General features: G+C 41.4%; 1 protein-coding gene across 22 annotated transcripts in view; it reads right to left on the bottom strand.

Moving 5' to 3' along the window:
• DNHD1 (dynein heavy chain domain 1) overlaps nucleotides 1-26708 on the bottom strand; it is an 88045-nt gene extending 61337 nt beyond the window's left edge. For 15 of the 22 annotated variants that reach the window (XR_013156780.1, XR_013156781.1, XR_013156782.1 and 12 more), the window contains exons 1-7: nucleotides 26294-26621; nucleotides 26117-26190; nucleotides 25013-25847; nucleotides 22375-22548; nucleotides 17354-17557; nucleotides 17166-17276; nucleotides 1639-1795 (exon numbers count right to left, since the gene is read on the bottom strand). Coding sequence is in view for 16 of the 22 variants with exons in the window: in XM_077113805.1 (XP_076969920.1) it covers nucleotides 1639-1795; nucleotides 17166-17276; nucleotides 17354-17557; nucleotides 22375-22548; nucleotides 25013-25847; nucleotides 26117-26180 (1545 nt within the window). In the remaining 6 variants the exon portion in view is untranslated. The other 7 variants (XM_077113806.1, XM_077113808.1, XM_077113811.1 and 4 more) reach the window with 7 other exon arrangements.
• Between the last annotated feature and the right edge of the window lie 516 nt (nucleotides 26709-27224).

Here is a 27224-nt window from a genome sequence, read left to right as displayed (position 1 = left end):
GTGAAGCTGTTATTGAGTATCTTCTCTGTTCTTCTTGGTACTTGGGATACATCAGTGTACAAAACAAAGTTCTCTGCCTTTGTGGAGCTTATGTTCTATCATGGGGAGTTAGCCAAGAAACATAAATAAATTATACAATATGTTAGATGGCAATAGGTAATACAGAAAAAGGAAAACAGAGTAGGGTAAGAAGACGGGGACTTCTGGTAGGTGGAAGGGATTTGGCTATTTTAGATTTTTTATTATAGGTATTTTTAAATATTGTAGAAATTTTCAAACATATCCATAAAACCTGATTTCTAACATACTCAGCAGAAACTATTATATCTAATAAGTTTGTTAAGATTTCAGCCAAGAGCTGTCCTTATTCCTCCTGGGAATGGAAATTCCTTGCAGTCAAGACCATATTTGAGATTTCAATGTTCTATGCCTAGTGATTAATGTCTTCTGATGAAGTTCAGAGCAACATGTAGAACTTAAAACCCAGCTCAAGACAGACAAAGGGAGCCCCCTTCACATCAGTTCTCATTTTCACAAAATCTTGCTGGGTTCTTTCTCTGAGAACTGGACTATGTGAAGATGGTGACTGACCAAAGAGCTGTGTGAGTTTCCATCTTCACCTGATAAATTATAATGATAGGCCATGAACAAGAGGCAAGTACACAGTAATTCTTAACATCATCACATAGATGCATGATCATCATTTCTTAGTACATTTGCATCGATTTAGGAAAAGAACTAGCAAAACAACAGAAAAAGATATAGAATGTTAATATAGAGAAAAAATAAAAATAGTAATAGTAAAAAAAAATAAAATAATAGGGGGAACAAATCTTAAAATAAATTTAGTAGATTGAAATGCTAGTGATCACTGAAAGGGAAGGATAAGGGGTATGGTGTATATGAATTTTTTTGTTGTCTTTTTATTTCTTTTTCTGAATTGATGCAAATGTTCTAAGAAATGATCATGATGATGAATATGCAACTATGTGATGATATTGTGAATTACTGATTATATATGCAGAATGGAATATGTTAAGAATGTTTGTTTGCTGTTACATTTTTTTTTAATTTAAAAATTAATTAAAAAAAAAAGCCAGGTTAAAAAAAAAACAAAAAGAGGGAAGGGGGCTTTCACCATAGATGCAAAATTGGCATAATTGAGAAGGACCACATAATTGTATGCTTCTACCAGCCACTGTGGCCTGTTCAAACCCCAGGAATAAACCTGTAGGACTTCTAGTACTTCCACATCAGAAATCACACTCTGCATTTTATGCCAAAGGTGCAAGATAAGCTCAAAGATAAGCCTAGCAGCATGAAAGATCAGGATTCCCTCTCTCAAATCCCTAATCACACCTGGCACAATCAACTGATGAAACAGAAATTATTGTTACTTCTCCTTCTATGCCAGGCCATGACCAACTAGTAGAGGAAATTTAAGGCCAAGCCTCTGACCATTTATGCCCATCCACTCCAGAGCAGAGACAGCTGTAACTGGGTGGAACAGTGGCTCTAAACCACTTACAGAGTCCATACAACATGGGGAATTCCAGGAGAAGCTTAATCTAAGAGAAGGCTATAACTCTGGTGACTTCAGTTTGGAGAGAAGGTTCACAATGAACTGGAGCCTCTTACCACTTGAAGAATGGCGCTGCAGAGGCACAGGCAGCGGAGGAGCAGCCGTAGAGCCTTATGATTCTCCTTGGCTAGAGCCCGCTGCAACTCCAACAGCTCATAGCATCGATCCCGCTCCTGGGGCAGCCAGGACACAGAGTGCAGCTCCTGCAGAAGCCTGAAATCAAGGGCTAAGCTGTTCAGAACCTTTCCTGGATGCCTTTGACTTTTCCCCAGTCCAACTCACCGCAAACTGAGCAAGGATTTAGAAAGATTGTATTATTCTCAGTGATCTACAGTGATAGCTTCCTCTTATGAATTCTTTGGAGGAGTTCAAGCCCAGAAAGTTGCTGGCTAGGGAATTCTTTGGGAAAGGTTTGGGGTATGTGCAAATGGTTATACCAAGTGACCCTTTTGCCAGGAGAGAGGTTAAATAGGTTGTAAGCTTTTACTTTGGAAAGAAAGATATTAACTTGGAATAGAAGCTGAGGGCTCCAAACATCTAGATGAACAAGTGAGTTTTAGGATTAAAGGTGATTGGCTTGCAACCTCCCTGTGGGCCGATTATCACCTTGAAGAAGTTCACTTCTACTAGCCACTTTCCCCTGGAGAATTCCATATCTCTAAACATCCGTGAAATAGATGAAAGCCCCCCAAATAAGCAGAAAAGATAACCATAAACATTCAGAATACTAACAGGCACCGAACATACTTTATTAATCTCAATCTCATTTAATTCTCACTGTAGCTGTGTGGTTGACATCTTTATCCTTAATTATACATTAGAGAACTAAAGCTCAAAGAGTAAAATCCCTTGCTATATTTAGATCTGTCTGGCTTCCAAGCTCTTATGCTTTTAATTACACCATGATGATTAGGTGAGGCTGGAGGATGGAAACCATCTAGAGCAGAGGTGGCAAACTAATAAAACATGGGCCAAATTCAGGCTGAAAAGCTTGCGTAGGTCCCACAAAGACTCAGTCAGTACAGCATTTTATTACATTTTTGAGCCAACCACTTAAAATTAAGAAATTTCACAAAATGTGGATTTCCAGGGAATTCAGAAAATAAGGTGGTTGACCACATTTGAGCTATATTTCCATATGACAACAATCAGTTGGAACTGAATAGTGACCCTCTTCTTTAGACACAGTCTCCAGATTACAGTTCCCACACATCCTAATGTCTGTAACCTAAACTACTACACTACTTCAATACTGCTGCTAGAGCCATGGTGTTGGGCTGTAGTTGAGTTTGCACTGAAGGCCACTGTTACTGGTTGAGTCATGCAAGGAAAGCAAGGAAGTAATGAATATAGTATAGAAATAATTAATCTCTACAAAAAAAGAATCCACATAATACAACAGAAAAGGCAAGGAATTTAGATTCAAACACCGAGTTAAATCCCTAGTTTTGATGCTTAGTAATTATATGGTCTGGGGCAGGTTGATATCAAAGAATACGTAGTGCATGTGTATGTGTGTGGGGGGTAGAAACTTGACTTGGTGATGGTGAACAGTTGTTTGGTTGAGCAAACACTGACCTAATTGTTACTAGGAGGGTATTTTGTAAATGCATTTAAGTTATGAGCCAGCTTATTCCATTTAAGATTGATCATATCAGCCATATATCAACAAAGATGATTGCCTTCAGCAATGAGAGAAATCTCACTCAATCAGCTGAAGGCCTTAAAGGGAGAACTGAGGATTTCATCAGTCAGAAGAAGGAATTTCCACCTCTACTTTGACCAGTGAGCTTCTCCTGGGGAATTCATCAAAACCTTCATTGGAGTTTTCAACTTACAGCCTAGCCTACAGAATTTGGACTTGCCCTTCCCCACAGTTGTATGAGCCAATTCCTATGATAAATCTAATTTTATCATTAATATAATAACATTATATATAGAAAGAGACATAGACCTTCTGTCAGTCCTGTTTCTCTGGAGAACTGTGACTCTCTGATTCATGGTGCTGCAGCAGTCTCTGCTCTCTATGAATCTCCCATTCTCCAAAATGTTTCCTCTTTTATGTGATTCCAGTAAACTAATCAAGACCCACCCAAATGGGTGGAGACATGTCATCACCTAATCCAGCTTAACAACCACTCTTGATTAAATCATATCTCCAGGGAGATGATCTGATTAAAGTTTCAATCATACAGTATTGAATAAGGATTATTTTGCCTTTATGAAATGGGATTTAGATTAAAACATGGCTTTTCTAGGGGACATACATCCTTTCAAACCAGTACATTCCACCCTCTGGACCCTAAAAAGACATGTTTTCCCCATATACAAAATACATTAATTTCATAACAATGTCACAAATCCTTAAACCATTTCAGTAGCAATACACATGAAATACAAAGTTAGTAACATACAAACACCTATCAAAGTTAGTTATAGGCATAGTCTGTTCTAACGCAAAATTATCCTTTGTCTCTGGACCTATAAAAACTCAAAGCAAGTTATTTACTGCCAACATACAAAGGATGAACATTCATAGGATACATATACCCATATCCATAGGGAGGAAGGAACACAGGGGTCACAGGACCCAAGCAGTTTTGAAAAACCACAGGGCCAAGTTCATTAGATTTCAAAGTCTGAGAGTCGTTTATCCTCAGGGCTTTAGAAAGCGGCCAACCCACCCTTTCCAAAGGCCTACACAGAGGCCTGCCTGTCCCCAAATACAACCTTGGGGGACATTGGGGAGACCATCTTTTTTCTTGGTTACACCCTCTCCAAGCATTGGGGTCACACCCTGGCTCTCTGCCTTCTCCAGGGCACATGTTCAACCCCTCCATGTGGTGGCAGCCAGGCTCTCCCCAAACCCCAACGAATGTGCTTCATCCTCTCCAAGGCCTGAGACGGCATGACTCTTCCACTGCAATGAGGTGGAAGGCCCATCCTCTGCTTTTGGGGCAAAATCACCCTCTTCATGGGCTTGGGTGGGTCTGCTGTCCTGGCCCGAGACTTCTTGACTTTAGACCTCAGCCTCCATGGTTTTGCCTATGAAGTTATTTTTCCTCGAATGTGTTCCTTCTCTGAACCACCCAGTCCAGACTGGAAGTGGCTCTGTTTATACAGATCCCACAGCACTCTCATTGTCTTCCTATGCATTAGCGTTGGATCATGTCCGTAAGACACAAGGAGTTTCCACAAATCCTTCCTGGATAACTCCATGTTTGATCCTGGCTTTCTCTGAAATGACTGGCTGGTTCCACATTTGGCCAAATCTTCATGTGGGGCACTATTCTCTGCGGTCTCCCTTCCTGGAAGCCCAGAATTTTCCAGAACATCAATTTCTGGTTTCTTTGTACCCAAGAGCTCAGTTTTCAGCTTATCTCTCTCCCATTGCATTTCACTATAAGCTGTGAGAAGAAACCAGGCTGCACTTTCGACATTTAATTTGGAGGTCTCTTCTGCTAAATATTCAAGTTCATGGCTTTTAAAATTTGTCTTCCAGTCAAAGCCACTAGTCAACTTTGCCTGATTATCTGCCATTTAAAACAAGGTTCGCCTTCCTTCCAGTTTGCAGTAACGTGTGCCTCATTTCTGTGTAAGACCTCATCAGAGGTATCTTTAGGGTCCACATTTCTACTAACAGTCTCTTCAAAGCATTCTAGGCCTTCTCCATCGGGCTGCTCACAACTCCTCCAAATTCTTCCCCTTATCCATACAAAAAGCCATTCCAACATGTGTGGTATCTGCAAACCACAGCAGCACCCCACTTCTGGTACCAAAATCTGTTCTAGTTTGCTAGCTGCCAGAATGCAATATACCAGAAATGGAATGACTTTTAAAAAGGGGGAATTTAATAAGTTGCTAGTTACAGTTCTAAGGCCAAGACAATCTCCCAATTAAACCAAGTCTACAGAAATGTCCAATCAAAGGCATCCAGAGAAAGATACCTTGGTTCAGGAAGGCGGATAAGTTCATGGTTTCTCTCTCAAGTGAGAAGGCACATGATGAACACAGTAACAGTCTCTCTCTTGGCTGGAAGGGCACATGGTGAGTATGGCGTCATCTGCTAGCTTTCTCTCCTGGGTTCCTGTTTCACGAAGCTCCCCAGGAGGTGTTTTCCTTCATCTCCAAATGTTGCTGGCTGTGGACTCTCTGTTTCGTGGTGCTGTGGTATTCTCTGCTCTCTCCAAATCTCCCATTCTCCAAAATGTTTCCTCTTTTACAGGATTCCAGTAAACTAATCAAGACCCACCCAAATGAGTGGAGACATGTCATCACCTAATCCAGTTTAACAACCACTCTTGATTAAATCACATCTCCAAGGAGATGATCTGATTAAAGTTTCAAACATACAGTATTGAACAGGGATTATTTTGCCTTTATGAAATGGGATTTAGATTAAAACATGGCTTTTCTAGGGGACACACATCCTTTCAAACCTGCACAGATGGTTCAATATAAGAAAATCAATTAATGTAACACCATATCAAAAAATCAAAGCAGAAAAACCACATGATCATCTCAATTGATGCAGAAAATGCATCTGACAAAATTCAACATCCTTTTTTGTAGAAAACACTTCAAAGGATAGGAATAGAAGGGAACTTCCTCAACATGATAAAGGGAATGTATGAAAAACCCACAGCTAACATCATCCTCAATGGGGAAAAAACTGAAAACTTTCCCCTTAAGATCAGGAACAAAAGAAAGATGTCCACTATCACCATTGTTATTCAACATTGTGTTGGAAGTTCTAGCCAGAGCCATTAGACAAGACATTGCATTTACAAGGCATCAAAATTGGAAAGGAAGAAGTAAAACTCTCACTGTTTACAGATGATATAGTACTATATGTCAAAAACCCCAAAAAACCTGCAGCAAAACTACTAGAGCTAATAAATGAGTACAGCAAAGTGGCAGGTTACAAAATCAATCTAAAAAATCTGTAGTGTTTCTATACACTAGTAATGAACAATCTGATGGGGTATTCAAGAAAAAATTCCATTTACAATTGCAACCAAAAGAATAGAATATTTAAGGAATAAATTTAACTAAGGATACAAAAAGGCCTATACAAATAAAACTACAATAAATTGTTAAAAGAAATCACAGAGGGTGGGCCACAGTAGCTCAGCAGGTAAGAATGCTTGCCTGTCATGCCAGAGGACCCGGGTTTGATTCCCGGTGCTTGCCCATATAAAAAAGAAATAAAGAAAGAAAGAAATCACAGAAGACCTAAATAAATTGAAGGTCATGCCGTGTTCATGGATTGGAAGACTAAATATAGTTAAGATGTTAATTCTACCTAAATTGATTTACAGACTCAATGCAATACCAATTAAAATCCCAAAAACATACTTTTCAGAAATAGAAAAACCAACAATCAAATTTATCTGGAAGGGCTGGGTGCCCTGAATAGCTAAAAATATTTTAAGAAAGAAAATTGAAGTTGGAGGTCTCACAGTACCTAACTTTAAGGTGTTTTATGAAACTACAGCATGGTACTGGCACAAAGATAGATATACTAACCAATGGAATCATATATAGACCCTCTCATCTATGGACATATGATCTTTGATAAGGCAGTTAAGCCAATTCACCTGGGACAGAACAGACTCTTCAATAAATGGTGCTTGGAGAACTGGATATATCACATGCAACAGAATGAAAGAGGATCCATATCTCACACCCGTATTAGTCAGGGTTCTCTAGAGAAATAGAATCAGCAGGAAATATCTGTAGATATAAAAGTGTCTCACGTCACCATGGGAATGTAGAGTACAAAACCCGTAGGACAGGCTGTGACGCTGATGACTCCGATGGAGGGTCTGGAAGAACGCCACAGGGGAGGCTCACTGCCAGAAGCAGGAAGACAGCCTGTCTCTTCTGAATCTTCCTTTAAAGGCTACCAGTGATTAGATTAAGTATCACTCATTGCAGAAGACACTCCCCTTGGCTGATTACAAATGGAATCAGCTGTGGATGAAGCCGACATGATCATGACTTAGTTCTATGAAATGTCTTCATAGCAACAGACAGGCCAGCACTTGCCCAACCAGACAAACAGGTATCACCACCTGGCCAAGTTGACACATGAACCTAACTACGACATTCACCCCTTGTCAAAGTGGCAACTATATACATCACCTTAAACCGTAGCTAATTTCTAAATAGAAAACAATAAAAAAACCACAATTTTTTCCTCACCTAACAATACAAACTGTCCTGTATACAACCAGAAACACATTAAATCTCCCCAGAATAGGGTGCAAGTCCTTGGGTAATATTTATTCTTAAACTTGATATCTTACAACTCAAATACTATAACATGGAAAAAAACAGCATTACAGTCCTTGTTTCTGTAACTGATCACATAATCATAGCTCATATTGTTTACTTCCTTCTTCCATCACCCATTCCATGTTCCTTTCACCCTCAGCAAGCACTTCAGCTGGCCGTGGATCTTTGCCTGGTGGGGTGACCCAAAACTTCATTCCTGAAGTTTCAGACCCATTGGTAGTCCTGCCTAGATTGGGTTGCGGCAGTTTTCCATTGATTTTAACCACAGGGCATGGTAGTACTAAAAGATGCCCTAGGAGATCTCCTATAGTTGGAAAACTCTTCTTTACCTCCATTGTGTAGTTGCAGTCATAATTCCCCCTGATAATCAGGGTCAATCATCCCAGCCAGTAACCTAATCCCTTTCTTGGCTTGTTGATCCAGGGGTATGAAAAGCTCAAAGTGCCAAAGTGGCAGTCTTAGCTGGAATCATTTTTGTTTCTCCAGGTGGAAGCACTCCCCCTTCTGGAACCAAAACCTGTTGACCCGCAGAGCTCAAGGTCTGGGGCAGAGCTCAGGGACAGGAAGCAAAGATTTTCCTAGTGGATCACTTGGGGTAATAGTGAGTAGTACCACTCCCATTTCCACCCCTTGGTTCCTGGACCCATGGATCCTGTCTACAGGAGAAGCAGTACCATACAATGGACTCTGATTCAGAGCATACACAACTTCCTGGAGAACATTGCCCCAGCCTTTCAAGGTATTGCCACCTAGTTGGCACCATAACTGAGTTTTCAAAAGGCCATTCGACTGTTCTGTCAATCCAGTTGCCTCTGGGTGATGGGGAGCATGGTAAGACCAGAGAATTTCAGGAACTCCATGAATTTATGTGCCTGTTCCTGCACTTCATTTGCTATGAAGTGTGTTCCTTGACCAGAAGCAATACTGTGTGGCATACCATGATGATAGATAAGGCATTCTGTAAGTTCACAGATGGTAGTCCTGGCAGAAGCATTATATGCAGGGAAAGCAAACAAATATTCAGAGTATGTGTCTATTCCAGTTAAAATAAATCATTGCCCCCCTCCATAAAGGTATGGTCCAATGTAACCAACCTGTCATGATGTAGCCGGCTGGATACCTCAGGGAATGGTGCCATATCGGGGGCTGAGTGTGGGTCTCTGCTGCTGGCAGATTGGACACTCAGCAAATGTTGTAGCCAGTTCAGCCTTGGTGAGTGGAAGTCCATGTTACTGAGCCCATGAATAAACTCCATCCCTACCACCATGACCATTGGGCAATGACAGAAGTTGCTGGGGAAAGTGTCTGACTGGTATCCACAGAATGGGTCATCTTATCCACTTGACTATTAAAACCTTCCTCTGCTGAAGTCACCCTCTGGTGTACATTCACACAGGGCACAAATATCTTCATGTTTTTAGCTCACTTAGAAAGTTCTATCCACATACCTCTTACCCAGGCCTCTTTGTCACTAATTTTCCAATTATGGTCTTTCCAAGATGCTGACCATCCAATCAAACCATTAGCAACAGCCCATGAGTCAGTATACAAATGCACCTCTGGCCAGTTCTCCTTCCAAGCAAAATGAACAACCAGGTGCACTTCTCAAAAGTTCTGCCCACTGGGAGGATTTCCCCTCACCACTGTCCTTCAAGGACATCCCATAAAGGGGTTGGAGTGTTGCAGCTGTCCACTTTCGGGAGTACCTGCATATTGAGCTGAATCATGTGTAAACTAGGCCTGAGTTTTCTCTTCCTCAGTCAAGTCACTGTAAGGAACTCCTCAAGAGGCCATAGCTCTTGAAGAGAAGGTAATGTGGCAGAAGTGCAGACCATGAGCATTCGGACCACTTCCTCATGCAACTTGCTTGTACCTTCAGGACCTGCTCTGGACCTATCTCGTATATACCATTTTCATTTTATGATGGAGTGCTGCTCCACACACTCAACTTTATAGCTTGGTGGGTCAGACAACACCCAGCTCATGATAAGCAACTCAGTTCTCATGGTAACTTGGTGGCCCATGGTTAAGCATTCAGTCTCTACTCAGGGCCAGCAACAGGCCAAAAACTATTTCTCAAAAGGAGAGTAGTTATCTGCAGCAGATGGTAAGGCTTTGCTCCAAAATCCTAAGGGTCTGCGTTGTGATTCTCCTATAGGGACCTGCCAAAGGCTCCAGACAGCATCTCTATTTGCCACTGACACTTCCAGCACCATTGGATCTACTGGATCATATGGTTCAAATGGCAGAGCAGCTAGAACAGCAGACTGAACTTGTTACAGAGCCTCCTCTTGTTTAGGTCCCCACTCAAAATTAGAAGATTTTCTAGTTACTCAATAAATGGGCCAGAGCAGCACACCAAAATGAGGAATATGTTTTCCCCAAAATCCAAAGAGTCATTGTGCCTCTTTTTTGGATGTAGGAGGGGCCAGATGCAGCAACTTACCCTTCATCTTAGAAGGGATACCTCAACATGCCCCACACCACTGGACACCTAGACATTTCACTGAGGTGGAAGTCCCGTGTATTTTTGCTGGATTTATCTCCCATCCTCTGACATGCAAATGCTTTACCAATAAGCCTAGAGCAGTTGCTACTTCTTGCTCACTAGGTTCAATCAACATGACATCATCAATATAATGGACCACTGTCATGTCTTGTGGGAGAAAGATCAAGGGCCCTGCGGACAAGATTATGACTTAGGGCTGGAAAGTTTATATACCCCTGAGATAGGACAGTGAAAGTATATTGCTGACCTTGCCAGCTGAAAACAAACTGTTTCTGGTGGTCCTTATGAACAGCTATTGAGAAAAAAGCATTTGCCAGATCAATAGCTGCATACCAGATACCAGGGGATGTATTAATTTGCTCAAGCAATGATACCACATCCAGAACAACAGCTGCAATTGGATTTACCACTTGGTTGAGCTTATGATAATCCACTGTCATCCTCCAAGATCTATCTATTTTCTCCACAGGCAAACAGGAGAGTTGAATGGAGATGTGGTGGGAATCAACACCCCTGCATCCTCCAAGTCCTTAAGAGTGGCAGTAACCTCTGCAATCCCTCCAGGAATCCGGATTTGCTTCTGATTTACTATTTTGCTAGGTAGGGGCAGTTCTAATCACTTCCACTTGGCCTTTCCCACCATAATAGCCCTCACTCCAAGGTTTAGAGAGCCAATGTGGGGATTCTGCCAGTTGCTCAGTACATCTATTCCAATTATGCATTTTGGAACTGGGGAAATAACCACAGAATGTGTCCTGGGGCACACTGGGCCCACAGTGAGATGGACCTGAACTAAAACTCCATCAATCATCTGATCTCCATAAGCCCCCACTCTGACTGGTGGACCAGAGTGATGTTTTGGGTCCACTGGAATTAATGTCACTTCTGAACCAGTGTCTAATAATCCCCGAAATATCTGATCATTTCCTTTTCCCCAATGCACAGTTACCCTGGTAAAAGGCCGTCAGTCCCCTTGGGGAAGGTTTAGAGGGAGATCAACAGTATAGATTTGTGGCAGTGTAACAGGGTTCTCCCCTAAAAGGACCTGGCCTCTTCTTCATTCAATGGGCTCTGAGTCTGTAAACTGTCTCAAGTCTGGAAATCGATTAAGGGGCAATGACTCTGTTTTTGTAATTCAAGTTAGACTTCTGTTCACTTGACCTAGAACTCTTTTGTTTATACAGCTCAAACAAGAATTTAGTAGACTGCCCATGTATTGTATTTCTAGGTGCCCCATGATTTACTAGCCAATGCCACAAATCTCTGTGAGTCAGATTATTTTGACTCCTGCTTTGAGTTTGCTTTCTATTATAGTAGCCACATCTACCCTGTCTTTGTCGATTAAGTGCTGCCATCTGACTTCTGCCAACTCAGGATCTGGTCATCCCCATTATGCTTAAGGATTCCAGCCCAGTTATAGCAGTTCCCACAGTAATAACTGACCTACAGGGAAGGGCAACTACAGAGGTCTTCAGAGATGAGGGCACTAGTCTCACAAATTTATTTCTCACTGTTCTAGTAAAAAGTGCATCCTCTGAACATTCCTGGGTATAAGAGCAGGCCTTGCATGATAAATCCACTCTAACATTCCAATTTCTCTAAGCCTCTGGATCCCCTCATCTACATTATACCAGGGCAGTTCTGGCATTTCAATCTCAGGTAATGTTGGTCACCTTTTGATCCATGTTTCAGTCACCCATTCAAACAAACTGTTAATGCCTTTTCTCATCCCTCGAGCTATAACATTGAATGCAGAATCTCTGCTTACTGGGTCCATATCAATAAATTCAGACTGATCCCATTTTATATTCCTCTCACCATTATCCCACACCCTTAAAATCTATTGCCACACATATTCACCTGACTTCTGTCTATATAAATTGGAAAACTCACACAGTTCTTTTGGAGTATAATGGATATTTTGTACCTCACCTTTAGAGGTCTGTTGGGACTTCAGTCTAGTTATAGTTCTGGAAGAAATGCGGGGTGGTGTGGGTGGGTCATGAAAAGAATTAGAAGTATCTTCCAAGTCATTTGCTTCAGAGCATTCATTTGCAGTTTCATTTGGTAAACAGGAGTAATCACTCTAGGGCTAATCCCTTCAGGTAGAGGTTGTGTGGCCAGCTCCTCAGGGCAGGCTGGAGGTGGGGCGGCTATGTCCTCAGGGCAGGCTAGAGGTGGGGCGGATATGTCCTCAGGGCAGACTATTACGGCGTTATCTAAAGAAGACTTAGCACGACCTAGGGTCTCAACCTCTCCACTGACATTATTACCAACCTGTATGTCACCATCCCATTTTTCAGGGTCCCATTCCTTTACAATCAATGCCCTCACTTTAATAGCAGACACCATGCAAGATTGAGATTTCAGTTTACATTGTAAAGTTGCAACTCTAGCAATAAGATTCTGAGTTTGACTTTTGGAGATCTCAAGTCTGCAACTATAGGAAATAAAATTTTCCTTCAGAACACTCATAGAAATGTTTACAAATGTCAGACGGTGCATAAGCTTCTTATTTGAAGCCTTAAGCCCATCCCTTTCACTCATTAATGTATACAGTGTGTCTAACAACAACCCACCAACATCTCTATACCTACTATTTCCACAAAACTCTATAAAGATGTCAAAAACATTATCATCCAGAGTCTGGCTTTGTAGAAGTGAAGCATTAGAAGAATCGAATGTTGATATTTTGACTATCTCTTTTGCCAACTCACCCCATGGATTGACAGTATCAATCTGATTATGGGAATCAGAGTCTTTAGTGCCTTTGAGTCCAGTCAGAGTAGAAAACCAATTGGGAAAACCCATTTTTAAGATTCTATTTCTTAAGAACTACTCCTGGTACCAAACTTTAACAGTCAGGGTTCTCTAGAGAAACAGAATCAGCAGGAAATATTTGCAGAAATAAAATTTATAAAAGTGTTTCATGTAACTGTGGGATCATAGAGTCCAAAATTCGAAGGACAGGCTGTGAAGCTGACGGCTCTGATGGAGGGTCTGGAAGAACCCCACAGGAGAGGCTCACTGCCTGAAGCAGGAAGAGAGCCTGTCTCCTGAATCCTCCTTAAAAGGCTTCGAGTGATTAGATTAAGCATCACTCATTGCAGAAGACACTCCCCTTGGCTGATTACAAATGGAATCAGCTGTGGATGCAGCCGACACGATTGTGATTTAATTGTATGAAATGTCTTCATAGCAACAGACAGGCTAGCACTTGCCCAACCAGACAAACAGGTATCACCACCTGGCCAAGTTGACACATGAACTTAACCATGACAACACCCTATACAAAAATTAATTCAAAACGGATCAAAAACCTAAACATTAGATCTAAGACCATAAAACTTTTAGAAGACAATGTAGGGAAATATATCATAAAATTTGTAATAGGAGGCGGTTTCCTAGATTATACAACCAAAGCATGAGCACTGAAGAAATAAATAAATAAATGGAAACTCCTCAAAATTAAACACTTTTGTACATCGGAGAACTTTGTCAAGGAAATAAAAAGACAGCCTACATAATGGAAGACAATATTTGGAAATGACATATCAGATAAAGGTCTAGTATCCAGAATATATAAAGAGATTGTTCAACTCAAGAACAGAAAAACAGACAACCGAATTACAAAATGGGCAAAAGACTTGAACAGACACTTCTCAGAAGAGGAAATACAAATGGCTAAAAGTCACATGGAAAGATGCTCAACTTCCATGGCTATTAAGGAAATGAAAATCAAAACCACAATGAGATATCATCTCACACCCACGACGATGGCCATTATCAATAAATCAGAAAATGACAAGTGCTGGAAAGGATGTGGAAAAAGAGGCACACTTATCCACTGTTGGTGGGAATGCCAAATGGTACAACCACTGTGGAAACCAGTTTGGCAGTTCCTCAGGAAGCTAAGTATAGAATTGCCATATGATCTTGCAATACCATTGCTGGGCTTCTATTCAGAGGACATGAGGGCAAGGACACAAATGGACATTTGTACACCAGTGTTTATAGCAGCATTATTTACAATTGCCAAGAGATGAAAACAGCCAAAATATCCATCAACAGATGAGTAGCTAAACAAGCTGTGGTATATATATACAATGGAATATTACGCAGCTGTAAGACCGAATAAAGTCATGAAGCATGTAACAATGTGGCTGGACTTTGAGGATATTATGCTGAGTGAGATTAGCCAGAAACAAGAGGACAAATTCTGTATGGTCTCATTGATATGGGCTGACATTAATGAATGAAATTGGAAAATTTCAATTAAGAACAAAGGTCATCCACTGGAATCTGTCCTGTAATTACTTGTTGAAGAGTGTTTTGAAAACCGTTGCTTTTTTCTTTCTTTGCTTTGTACATATGTTACATTATACAATAAAAATGTTTTTTAAAAAAGAATCAAATCCAAAAAAAAAAAAAGAGCAGAGGTCATCAGGAGATAGAAATAGGGTAGATACTGGGTAATTAGAGCTCAAGGGATGCAGATTGTGTAACAGGACTGATTGTAAAAATTCAGAAATGGATAGCATAATACTACCTGATTGTAGCACAATAATTTAAGTATGCTGAATGAAACAGAATGTGAAAATGATAGAGGGAGGAGGGCTGGGTGAACATATGAAACCAGAAGGAAAGATATATGATAAAGGCTGAAATGGTACAATCTAGTAATGCCTAGAGTGTACAATGATAGTGACTAAATGTGCAAATTAAAAAATGTTTTGCATGACGAAAAACAAAAGAATGTCGATATTGCAGGGTGTTGAAAATAGATGGTCATTCATATCTTATAACTTCAACATCTGAGTGAGACTAAAGCAGAAAATGTTTATTTGGTACAAAATTTATATTTTGACTAGTGCATTTCCTAATGTAATTTATATGGACAGGTTAATTGAACATTGTAAGTACATGGAACCTTGAATAAGGCATGAGATTTTGAAGGTTTGTCCAGAGTGATGCCCTGATAAATACCAGAGAGAAGATGTACTGCTCAGTGTATTGCTTGGAGAAATGGTAAAAAAGGGGGAAAATTCAACTTCCCCATCTGGAGAATTCCTGATAATTCTCGCAAGCAGTGGGGACAACCAAATCAATAGGCTGAGCCCTGAATCTTGGGGTTTGTTCATATGAAACTTACCCCCACAAAGGATAGGCTAAGCCTACTTGAAATTAGGCCTAAGAGTCACTCCCAGAGAACCTCTTTTGTTGCTCAGATGTGGCCTCTCTCTTAACCAACACAGCAAGCAAACTCACTGCCTTCCCCCTCTCTTCATGGGACCTGATTCCCAGGGTTGTAAACCTCCCTGGCAACGTGAGACAGAAATCCTACAATGAGCTGGGACTCAGCATTAAGGGATTGAGAAAACCTTCCTAATTGAAAGAGGGAAGAGAGAAATGAGACAAAAATGTCAGTGGCTGAGAGATTTCAAACAGAGTTGAAAGGTTATCCTGGAGGTTATTCTTATGCATTATATAGTGTGCTGGTTTGAAAGTATGTATGTCCCCTAGAAAATCCATGTTTTAATCAAAATCCCATTTCATAAAGGTAGAATAATTCCTATTCAATACTGTATGTTTGAAACTATAATCAAATCATCTCCCTGGGGATGTGATTTTATCAAGAGTGGTTGTTAAGCTGGATTAGGTGATGACATGTCTCAACCCATTTGGGTGGGTCTTGATAAGTTTCTGGAGTCCTACAAAAGAGGAAAAATTTTGGAGAATAAAAGATTTGGAGAGAGCAGAGAATGCTGCAGCACCACGAAGCAGAGAGTCCACAGCCAGCGACTTTTGGAGATGAAAAAGGAAAACGCCTCCTGGGGAGCTTCATGAAATTGGAAGCCAGGAGAGAAAGCTAGCAGATGATGCCCTATTCGCCACATGCCCTTTCAGCTGAGAGAGAAGCCCTATGTTCGCCATGTGCCTTCTCACTTGAGAGAGAAGCCTTGAACTTCATCAGCCTTCTTGAACCAAGGTATCTTTCTCTGGATGCCTTTGATTCGACATTTCTATAGACTTGCTTTAATTGGGACATTTTCTCAGCCTTAGAACTGTAAACTAGCAACTTATTAAATCCCCTTTTTAAAAGCCATTCCATTTCTAGTATATTGTATTCAGACAGCTAGCAAACTAGAACATATAGATATACCTTTTTTTTCATTTAAGGTGTATTAGAGAGGCTAGAGAGAAGTGCCTGAAACTAGAGCTGTGTTCCAGTAGCCATGTTTCTTGAAGATGAATGTGTAATGATACAGCTTTCACAATGTGACTGTGTGTTTGTGAAAAACTTGTATCTGATACTCTTTTTACCTATGGTATGAACAGATGAGTAAAATATATGGATTAAAAATAAATAAATAATAGGGGGAACAAATGTTAAAACAAACTGAGTGGATTGAAATATTAGTGATCAATGAAAGGGAGTAGTAAGGGGTATAGTATATACAGAAAAAAAAATAAGGGGAATAAAGGTTAAAATATATTGGGTAGATGGAAATATCAGTGATCAATGAGAGGGGGGGTAAGAGGTATGGTATGTATGAGTTTTTTATTTTTTCTGTTTATTTCTTTTGCTGGAGTTATGCAAATGTTCTAAAAAATGGCATGGTAATGAATATACTACTATGTGATAATACTGTGAGTCATTGATGGTACACTATGTATGGAATGCTTGTACGTTAAGGATGTTCATGTCTGCATGTCGTTTTGGCTTGTCAATTAAGAAAAAATAAAAAAAAAAAGAAAGGAAAAAACTCTTACCTGCTAATATGGAGCAGACCAGCTCCAAAGTGGGGCACAGCCAAGAGCAGATGATTCCCTAAGAAAGTTCGATGCCGATGCAGCCCCTGCAACTTCACACTCTTCTTCCAACTACAGATTAGAGGCCAGTGACAACATGTTGTTGCTCTCATCCATTTGTCCCCAAATCCCATACCCATACCACTTACCAGGTAAAGGCCTTGCGTAAGAGGTAATACTTAAAGAATGGAATGAACTGGAGCTGTTGCCAGAGAACAGAGTGGCGATGCCAGGAACCCAGCATTATTGTCTCACTGCCCTCTACAGGATGTACATGAAGGATCCCAAAGGGAGAGAAGATGTAGTGCTCAGGATTCACCTTGTTTGGTGGCACGATCATCAAGCTGTAGGGCCTATATCAAAGAACTCTGATCAGTGGAAGCCTTGGGTACTTCTACAGAGTCCAGGAAGGAAAAGAAAGGAAAGGGAAGAGAAGGGAAGGGAAAGGAAGGAAGGGAAGGGAAGGAAGGTAGGAAGGAAGAGGAAGAGAAGAGAGGATAATAATCTTCAAACAAGAAGATGGAAAAAATATTATTAAGCAGAAATTGAAGCCAAAGATAGAGAAGAAGAAAGAAAAAAAACACCTAGTTGTTTCCAAAAAGTTCATGTCTCCAAACCCAGACAGATTATATCTTAACAAACCTAAGATGTCATCAATTGCAAACTGCATCATTAATTTATGAAATACTAAGAAAAAAATTGTCAGTATAATACTTCACCAATTTGTATATCACAATTTCAGAGATGTTGAAATATGAAAAAATGTGCACCTTTGAAATGATAAAAGATTTATAGCCCTAGGTACTGAAATAGCAATTCCAAACAGGGAATTGCTGTTTGGAGTAAATGAGAATAGAGAAAATCACAGGGAGCCTAAAAGACTAGAAACAGGCAAAAAAAAAAGAGAGGAAAACTGCAAACTAGAGACCTAGACAATAGCCATCTTAAAATCCTAAGAATTTGTGCTCTCTCATGTTTGGCAAAATGCATCCACATTCCACACTTAATACCATTTCTATATAGCTAATTGGATATAAAAATTAGCAATAATGGCAGTGAGGGCACTGTTACCCTCATTTGTAGAACAATAATTTACTACAGAAGGATGGAACAGCTGTTATGAAATAAGTCAATGCAGTGAAATATTTGCGGTTGGAATCTTCTCAACAGAACTTGCATCTTCATCTCTCTCACATTTTTGTGGAGGTAGGACTTGAGCAGGAACTAAATTAAAGGGAAGCAGAGAACCATGAAAGATGTTTTCACTTCAGTGCCATCCAGTGCTGAGTAAGAAAATGTAGTTGTCAAGTAGTGAGGAATCAAAGTATTTAATTAAATCCCTTTAAAAGAAAAAAGATCACATGGTGGTTAAGGGAAGAACACACACCTTAAAACCAAATCTGCCTGACTCAAGCCCCATTCTGCAACCACATGGCCAATTAGCTTCCTACAGGATAGCTGCCTATTTTTATTTGTCCCTATTCTCCCCAGTGGGTATTCCTTTCCTGTGACACTTAATGAAGGCTGCTCTTTCTGGACAGTCAGGAGTTAGGGAGCACTCGCCTCACTCCCATTGGCCACTCTCCTTTGGGGGCCTGTCATTCATTCCACAAATGTTAGTTAAGATCAAACACTGTGTCAGGCAATCAGAATGTAGTAGTGAATAAGAAAAACCCAGTCCCTGAGTTCATGGAGTTTAGTTAAACCATATTTCAAGTCTACCACCACCACCACCACTAACCATCAAAGTATTGTGATTGGAGATGAGGACATAAAGGTGACTCTTATGTAGTCCTTAACCTCAAAGGATTCAGAGGCTATTAGAGTAGTAAGTGATGCCAGAGAATAAACAGGACAAGCCAAAATCTTCCTAAGTCCCATACCCACATATTCAGATGCTTCCAAAACATTTCAAACTCTGTGTTTTGCATATGGCTGAGACCCAGCAAGTCTATACTGGACTCATCACCTAAATTCTCCAAATCTGTTCCTCCTCCCGTTAATTAACTCATTTATTCAATAAATCTTAGGGTTTCTATTCTACGCTGCAATGTTGAGGCTGCATGTACCCCAGAAAAATATGTTCTTAAATTTAATCCATATCTGTGTGTGTTAACCCATTTTAAGTAGGACCTTCTGATGAGGCTACTTCAGTTAAGGGATGACCCACATCATTCAGAATGGGTCTTAATCCTGTTACTGGAGTCCTTTATAAACACAATGAATACAAAAAGAAAGGAAGCCATGGCAGCAAGAAGCTTAAATCAATGAAACCCAGAAGAGAAGGGACAGACCAGAAGATGCCACCATGTGCCTTGCCTTGTGACAGAGGAGCTAAGGATCACTGGCAGTTCATCTTCAGAAGAAAGCATTGCTTTGAGGATGCCTTGATTTGGTCATTTTCCTGGCCTCAAAACTGTAAGCTAATAAATTCTGATTGTTTAAGATAACCCATTTCATGATGCTTGCTAAGCTGCCTAGGAAACTAAAATATATGCCAGACTGTTCTAAGCCCTGAGGATATATCACTGAACAAAAGAAAAATCTCTTCCTTGATAGAGCTCTTATGTTACTGGAAGAGAAAGACAATAAATATAATAAATGAGAGGGAGGAAAAAGCAAGAAAAGGAAGACTGGCAGTGCCAGGGAGGAAGGAGTACAATTTTAATGGGATGGTGAGGATGGGGAGGTGACCATGAGCAAAGAATCTAAGGGGGTGGGGGAATAAATTCTTTCCTAAGTCTGAATAAAAAATCCAGAATAAAAACAAAAAAGATGATAAATTCAAACACAGTTAAAATACTGTTACCTGGCAAAAATAAACAAACAAAACAACCAATGACAAGTTTCTACTTCTGATGATTGTGCTGTAGAGATTTTGACCAACACTTCCACTTGAGAAAAACCAGAAAAATTGAACAAAATATCTGGATAAAATATGAAAAATATCTCTATAAAGAAATTAGAGAACACATGAATTAAATCCCCCAGACTTTGAGTTGGGACCTTGAATGGTGACAATGTAGGAGAAATACACCTCCTTCCTTGGTGGGGGCCTTGAACTATAACTGATGCTCCCTTAGCTCTGAGTCTCAAAGCTCTGTTCCTCCTCTCAGCCTTTCAGGTATAAACAATAAAATTGACATGCATGCTACTTCTACAGGAATCTACTGGTTTGAAACCCTTCATTGAGTTTCTTTCTTTGGCAAATTAAGGCGCTGTAACCATTCACTGTTTTTTTAGTTTACTTGTTCATAGTCTTTTGTCCCTTTATGTATCTAATTATGTTAGATTGTGCTGCTTCTCTGATTGTGACTAAGTTGATAGTTTAAAACTTTCCACTATGCTTAGAAGCTTTCCACCCCACATTCTTACCATCACTATTATTTCTATCATAACAATCAGTATAGCTCTCACTGTATCTCTGTAGGTACTTCATCACATTCAAACACAAGTAATAATTTAATTGTGATGCAAGAACATGCCACTACATGCTATGGATTACTAGTAAGTTCTTTTCCATTAGCTAGGAGCTCAGCACTGTTCAAGGTCAAGAACATGACCAAACCAATATCAGAATCTCATATTTGAGAGTCTGTTTCCTGGGACCACTCATGATACCAAGTAATGAGGGTCCAATGAGGACAACAGAAATCACTCTAGGTCATTCAGCAAAGTGAATTCAATAGAATAAAAAGATTTTTAAAAGGTGTCAGAGGACCAAAAAAGCAAAAAAAAAAAAAAGGTTAAAACAGACATAGTAACTGCAGGAAATGGATACTAGCCCTAGAACTAGAGGAATAAAGGGAAGAGGTTTGAGTGATCAGAAGCTTTGAGCTTAGAGGAGGGGCTTGTAGAGTTGGGACTCAGTTTTCCAATGAGGAAGATTGCCTAGCTGCTACTAGTACCTAAGAAGTTTGGAGGAGGACTCTTGTAGAGCTGGGACTTAAAATGCTGATGGGAGAGTGTCACCCAGTTGTACCTCTCTGGGCCAGGAAGAGACTGATTTTGGAAGATGCCTGCTGCTGCCAGGGTGAAGGATGGTTCCTGGGGCAATGCTGACAGGAAGAGCAAGCAAGCAAGAAGGAGCAATTTCCTTCTCTTCTTATCCTGCTGCCCAGTCTCCTTCTAATACCTACAAGTAATGCAATCTGAGACCAACTGAAAAAGGAGAAATGTAGTTTGCGGAGACACAGCCCCAGTATCACAAAGCAGTGAGAGAAAAGTAGAATTAGAAGAAGAAATGATCACTTAATAACTGACACAATACTCTTGGTGAGTGGTTTTTTTAAATGAATTTATCAGGAAATGAATGGTACATATCACTAGGGCTACCTAAATTTAGAAGAAAGAGATTGGTGAATACAGGAAATAAATCTGTCTGTGAGGGTGTATTAAGTAATGCTTAAGAGTATGGACTTTTGAGTTAGTCCTAGGCTTGGGTCCTGGTTCTATTACTTACTAGGTGGCTTGGATGAGTTACTTAGCCTTTCCATGCACCATTATACTTATCTCACATATGGGAAGAATACTAGTAACTTGGTAGGTGAAGATTAAATGAGAATATAAGTCAAGTGTTAACACAATGCTTTGTTGAAGAAAAACTTAGTGTCATTATTACTATTATTTCTGGGAAGAGATGGAACTTGAACAGAGTTTTAAATAATAGGTATTATTTCGATCAAATAGGTAAAAGTGAACAAATGTCTCTTTAGCCATGTGGAAGGAGACTTGTTTTATAGCTTCAGATAAAACTAGATCTAGAAAGCAAATTTTGGGTCAGTCTAAAGGCTGACTTAGGAGCCTCAAAGTTCCTAAGAGCAGTAAAGATTTAAACAGAGATCTGATTCTTGTACTAGAGTTGAAAGAATTCACCACTGAGTTCCCTTCTGAGACTCTGACCAAATGTTTCTGTTATTTTGGAATAGAGGGGGACAGAGAAAAAAGTGAACGAAGTATGACTAAGACAAGAGGCTTGCAAGACCAAAAGGTAACAAAGAGGAGGAGGCAGCATAGGAGAAGAGAAGAGGGAGAGAAAGTAGAGGAGAGAGGAGAAGAAGTAGGGGGAGAAAGGATCAAGAACAGCAGATGTGAGGGAAGAGAAGAGGGAAGAGAGCATAGGGTGAAATCAGGGAAGAGTAGGAGAAGCATTCTGAACAAAAGCTGTTACCTAAAGTACCGGCTCGGAGCTACATTGAGATAGAGGAAGTGAATCTTCTTCAGATATCTCTCTGTCCGCAGAATCCTCATCACCTGGCTACCCAGGAAGGAAGTCTTAGGTAAGAAATCAGTGCTTCTCTTTTGGGAGGCCTTCTCCTCAGGAACTTCATAGTTAAGCTGAGACCTATATGATAAAAAATCAGGAGAGAAGAGACAGGCAAGGTCAGGGAGCTACAGCTTTGCCACTGTTGGCCACTGAAAGGAGGAGCTAGATCAAATCCCTGAGGGGACCTGATGTGGTACTGCAGAGCCTACCTACTATCTAGTATTCACAAATGTTCACATACTGGGCAAATACAGTCAATTCATGCAACACAGTCAGGCAACTATAGACACATGCACAAACCATTCTCCCTTATGATAAATGAATAATCATTGTGCATTGCTTGTGATTACTGTGAAATCAGTGTTACCTAATACTGTGTGCAAGAAATAGGAGGACTTTATTTTCCCAAAGCATCATCCCACAAACCACAGTCCGGGATTTCTCCTCTTTGTCAACCTTCCTAACTTTCCAGATCTTTATATCTTTGCTCCCATTATACCTGCTTTCCAATCCTGCATGATCTCCATGCCTGTGACTCTTCCTTGCTCTTCCTCCTTCATCATCCAGTCTCTAGCTTCACATCTTTTCCTTTCCAGCCAGGACCCCATGATGCATCAATTCAACTTCCTCCAGCCTATACCAATACTCTCACCTTCTTATCCTTCTATGACACTAATTGACAAATCCCAACCCCAAACCAGTCCAACCATCTGTCTTCTTTCCTCCTACATACATGTTGCTAAAGGTAGGAAATATATGATGAGAAGACCCTGTGGAGCTTAAATCTATTGATTTAATATAAAAAATAGTTATCCAAGAAAACAAAATTCATTACCTGAACTAATAATTTTGGTTATGGTGACCTCAGAACACCGGAAAAAACCTTCAGATGGTTAAACATAGACTTAACCTGTCAAAGTATACTAGTATCATTAACTGACCTAAACTTAGCTCAATAGAACAAGTTAACTTAGTGAAACAATGAAATCTTATTCTGAAGTTCATATCAACAATAGGGTTTAGACGATGTTAGATGAAGGTATCCTGGTAACTGCTATTAAAGATTAATTTCCTCAATGACTGGGCGGGCCACGGTGGCTCAGCAGGCAGAGTTCTTGTCTGCCTTGCCAGAGACCTGGGTTTGATTCCTGGTGCCTGCAAAAGATTAATTTCTACAATGACTATAGTCCTATATGATCTGTGTAGATTCAGATCATAGATCCAGAAAGACTGACTCTTCTGTAGATTCCTAGTGTCCAATCTCAACTGTGGACACTACTTTGCTATCTGAGTACAAGCCCTCAGGCAGTTATCTCTTTGAGACCCCTTAGCCTTCACTCCCCACCCCACCCTGTCAAGCCCCCAGACACATCCCTTTTTCTGTCTCCTTCCCTATTCAGAGAAAACTGAGGTTCTCAGCCATGAACTAATTCTCTCAACTTCAGTCTCCTTCCCACACACTTATCTGCACATGTTCCCATCTTAATTTCTCCTTCCAAGTTGAGAGGAAGGGGTTTCCTTTCTTCCCTGCCAGGGTAATTTCTCCATCTATGCTCTGGGTCCCTTACCCTTTTTTATGATATTGTTTAATATTTTCTCCTTATGCTCAGCCTATTTATATATTTAGTCTACAAATATTTATTGAGCACCTTATCTCAAGGATTGCTTTTCAAAGGCTATAACAACATTTCTCCATCTTAAAAAGAAAATTCCTATATCACAATTCAAGCTGCTGTCCTATTATCTCTCTCTCTCTTCCTTTCACAGCCAATCTGCATGAAAGAATAGTAAAACATGATTTCCACTTCTTTACCTCCTATTCACTCCTGAATGCACTACAATCTGGTTTCCTTCCACAAAGCTCCACGTAACTGCTCTCATCATTCAATGAACAAAAATTGTTCTTGTTTCGATTGCATTTAACATTACAGACCATTCTCTTCTTGAAAATGTCCTCTTATTTCCCTTCTTAATCTGCAAGATATCTTGCTAACTCTGATGTAGACCCAAACTCCTCTAATATGATTTCACCTAACTCTACATACCTCCTCCCACACACACATACACCAGAAGAATGGATAGGGGAAAAGCAGTGAAGGCAGTGTTATTTAATAGTATTGGTCACAATGTATAATTATGTTTTACTTTTATCAATTTATTTAATATATCCTTAACTAAACTATGAGACCTGTGGGAACAGATTGAGTCTGTCTTGCTCACTTCTGTGTCATCACCACCTAACATTTCCTGATACAAATTTGGTACCCAATAAAATTTTTGAAGGAATGAATGCTTAGGAGGACAGTCCTGGAGACCTTCTGCCAAGCCTTTTATTTTTGTGCAAATTAATCACATTAGAAATTCATTTTGCAGACAAAAATAAAGATAGGAACAGCCTCAGATCAACTCAGCTTGGAGGGAGGTGAGTAATTCCTAAAATCAATTGGAAGCTACCCTAGACATCCAAGCGACGCTAGAGGCAGCCCTAATCTGGCTTCTTTTTCTCCTCTGCTCAAAGCCCCAGACTGGGTCCCTCATTTACCTAGTCTCTCTTCCAGTAGGTTCTTCCTCTGCATTGTCAGTGCCACTGCTTTCATACTGTACAGGGATGTCTGTCGCCAATGCCAAGGGCAGGAGGCTAAGGCCATCCAACCACTGGGTTTCTTCTTGTGCCATCTCAGCCCCAACGATGCCCAGGCAGTGCTGTAGCTCGGGTAGTGTCAACGGTCGTAGCCAGGTGGCCAACTCTTCTTCTGCTTTCTGCCCACCCCACCGGGCCTGTACAAAAGGACAGGCTGGGCCTGGGGGGCCATGATGGAACCTCTGCTTCTGTGGACAGCAGTCAGCATGGGAGGAACTCTCTAACAAAGAGGTATCTGGAGGAAAAGCATGTTCTATGGCATCTAGCAGGTCCAGCTGGAGCTGGGACTGGACCCAAGGTGCCCAGCGGTACAGCTGCTCCAGGAAGGGCAGCAAATCAAGGCGGCCGCAGAGCAGCCCACGATATGGAGGAAGCAGACCCAACACTGCATGCAGGTAGTGCCAAGCAGCAGGGCTGCCATCCTGTAGCACACCTGAGAATAGAGTTTGGAGCTCAGTAAGCAGGAGCTCCAGCACGGTGGGCTGCTCTGCCTCAATCACTGCCTTCAGGAACTGCTTCTGTTTCCTCTCACAGTTCCAGGGCTGCCCTTCTTCCTCAGGCACCCATATGGAATGTGAAGACTTAAGAGGATCAGGTGATCCCTCTTCAGGAGATGGGCCTACCCTCTTTTCCTCCGGGACCAAGAGGAGCTGGACATTCAATTGTTGTCGAATTGACCTAGCCCACTCTTCAGGCTCTGACTGCCAGTTCCATGCTCCTGGCTTCTGGGCCTCACCTGCTTGCAAGAAAGGGGCCCTCAAGTTCTGGGCAGGGAATGGTCGGGATCAGTGGGATTGGGGGGGTAAAGGAGAGGTAGGGACCTAGGACAGGGAAATGGGTGGAGCTGCAATGCAGAGCCAGACCAGCAGAGGGCCTTTCCTGAGACCCTCAAGCCCTCACTACAATATCCCCCAAGGACTCGGGTGAAGAAGCTGGCTCAGCACAGGAGGCGGGACCCTCCCAACACAAAGGTCCTTCCCACCTCCCAGTACCCTGTCCCCTCACCTGACGGAAGGGGTATAGGAGGCAAGGGAAGGGAAGAAAACCGGAACTGCTGATGAGGTATCATTGTCGAGCGCCTGTTGCATTAGTGGATGAACTTAGATTTGGGGGCTAGGCACAGGTCCACCCTAATTTCAGCCACCCACCCATACGGAGATAGGTACACTTAGGTGTAATCACCTGAAGAGATAAGCTCACACACACACTCACACGGGGCTCACTCCAAGAACCTCGGTTACAGCAAGGAACCGTCACTCGAAGTGGCTGAACAAAAGAAGCAGGTCATCACTTAGAGGCCGCAAAGCCCCAGTCCCACGACGTTTATCCGCACACGGGCTAAGGATGTCGTGGCACAGCGCTCGGGATAGGGGCGAGGAGGGCAGGGAGTGAAAGGGTCAAAGGAGCGGTCTGGGGGTGGGAAATCTTCCTAGGATTTCATGGAAGTGGGTGGGAGGAAGCCTCCCTGGGAGTAAGGAACCAAAGTGGGGCGAAGGGAAGCCAAGGAGTCACCCGCACCTCCTTGCCCTTCCAGCTGTTAGAACCGTTACAAGATCCGGGAAGGCGGGTGTCTTGGGTGGGATCGCCAGGGGTAGCCAGAGAGGGGAGGGGCACAGGGGGCAGGGCCAGAGGTGGGAGGGGCGGGGCCCAGAGGTCCTGGGACTGCCCGCAGGTCTGGGGCAATGAAACCGGTAGGGTACTTAGCTGGGTCTGAAATAACAGTGACACGGTTGAGCTGGGAGAGTAGCAATCCTGAGAGTGTCGTGAGGAGGTGTAATCCTTGTGCCTGTTTATCCATTCATTGAATATCTAAGCTAACACCAAGCACCCCCAAACTATGCCTTTTGGATCCACTTCACCCTCTCTATAACACATATACATATCCACTACTTGTTCCCCTCCACCACCACTACCACCACCACCCTCCCCCCTCCAAAAAAAGCAACCCTGAATGAAACGAAATCTCTGATCTCATGAATGGATCTAAAACTCAGGGGTTGAGGGGTAGGGCTGAATGATTTTTAAAAAATAGAAATTCAGCATATGATAAAGTCTCCACCTCGCCTCTGAAATTCAGATAAGTATATACAACTGATTACTCAATAAATGTCTC

This window comes from Tamandua tetradactyla, chromosome 8 (genome assembly GCF_023851605.1).
Source record: "Tamandua tetradactyla isolate mTamTet1 chromosome 8, mTamTet1.pri, whole genome shotgun sequence".
Classification (NCBI taxonomy): domain Eukaryota; kingdom Metazoa; phylum Chordata; class Mammalia; order Pilosa; family Myrmecophagidae; genus Tamandua; species Tamandua tetradactyla.
This window is presented reverse-complemented; position numbering and strand designations above follow the sequence as displayed.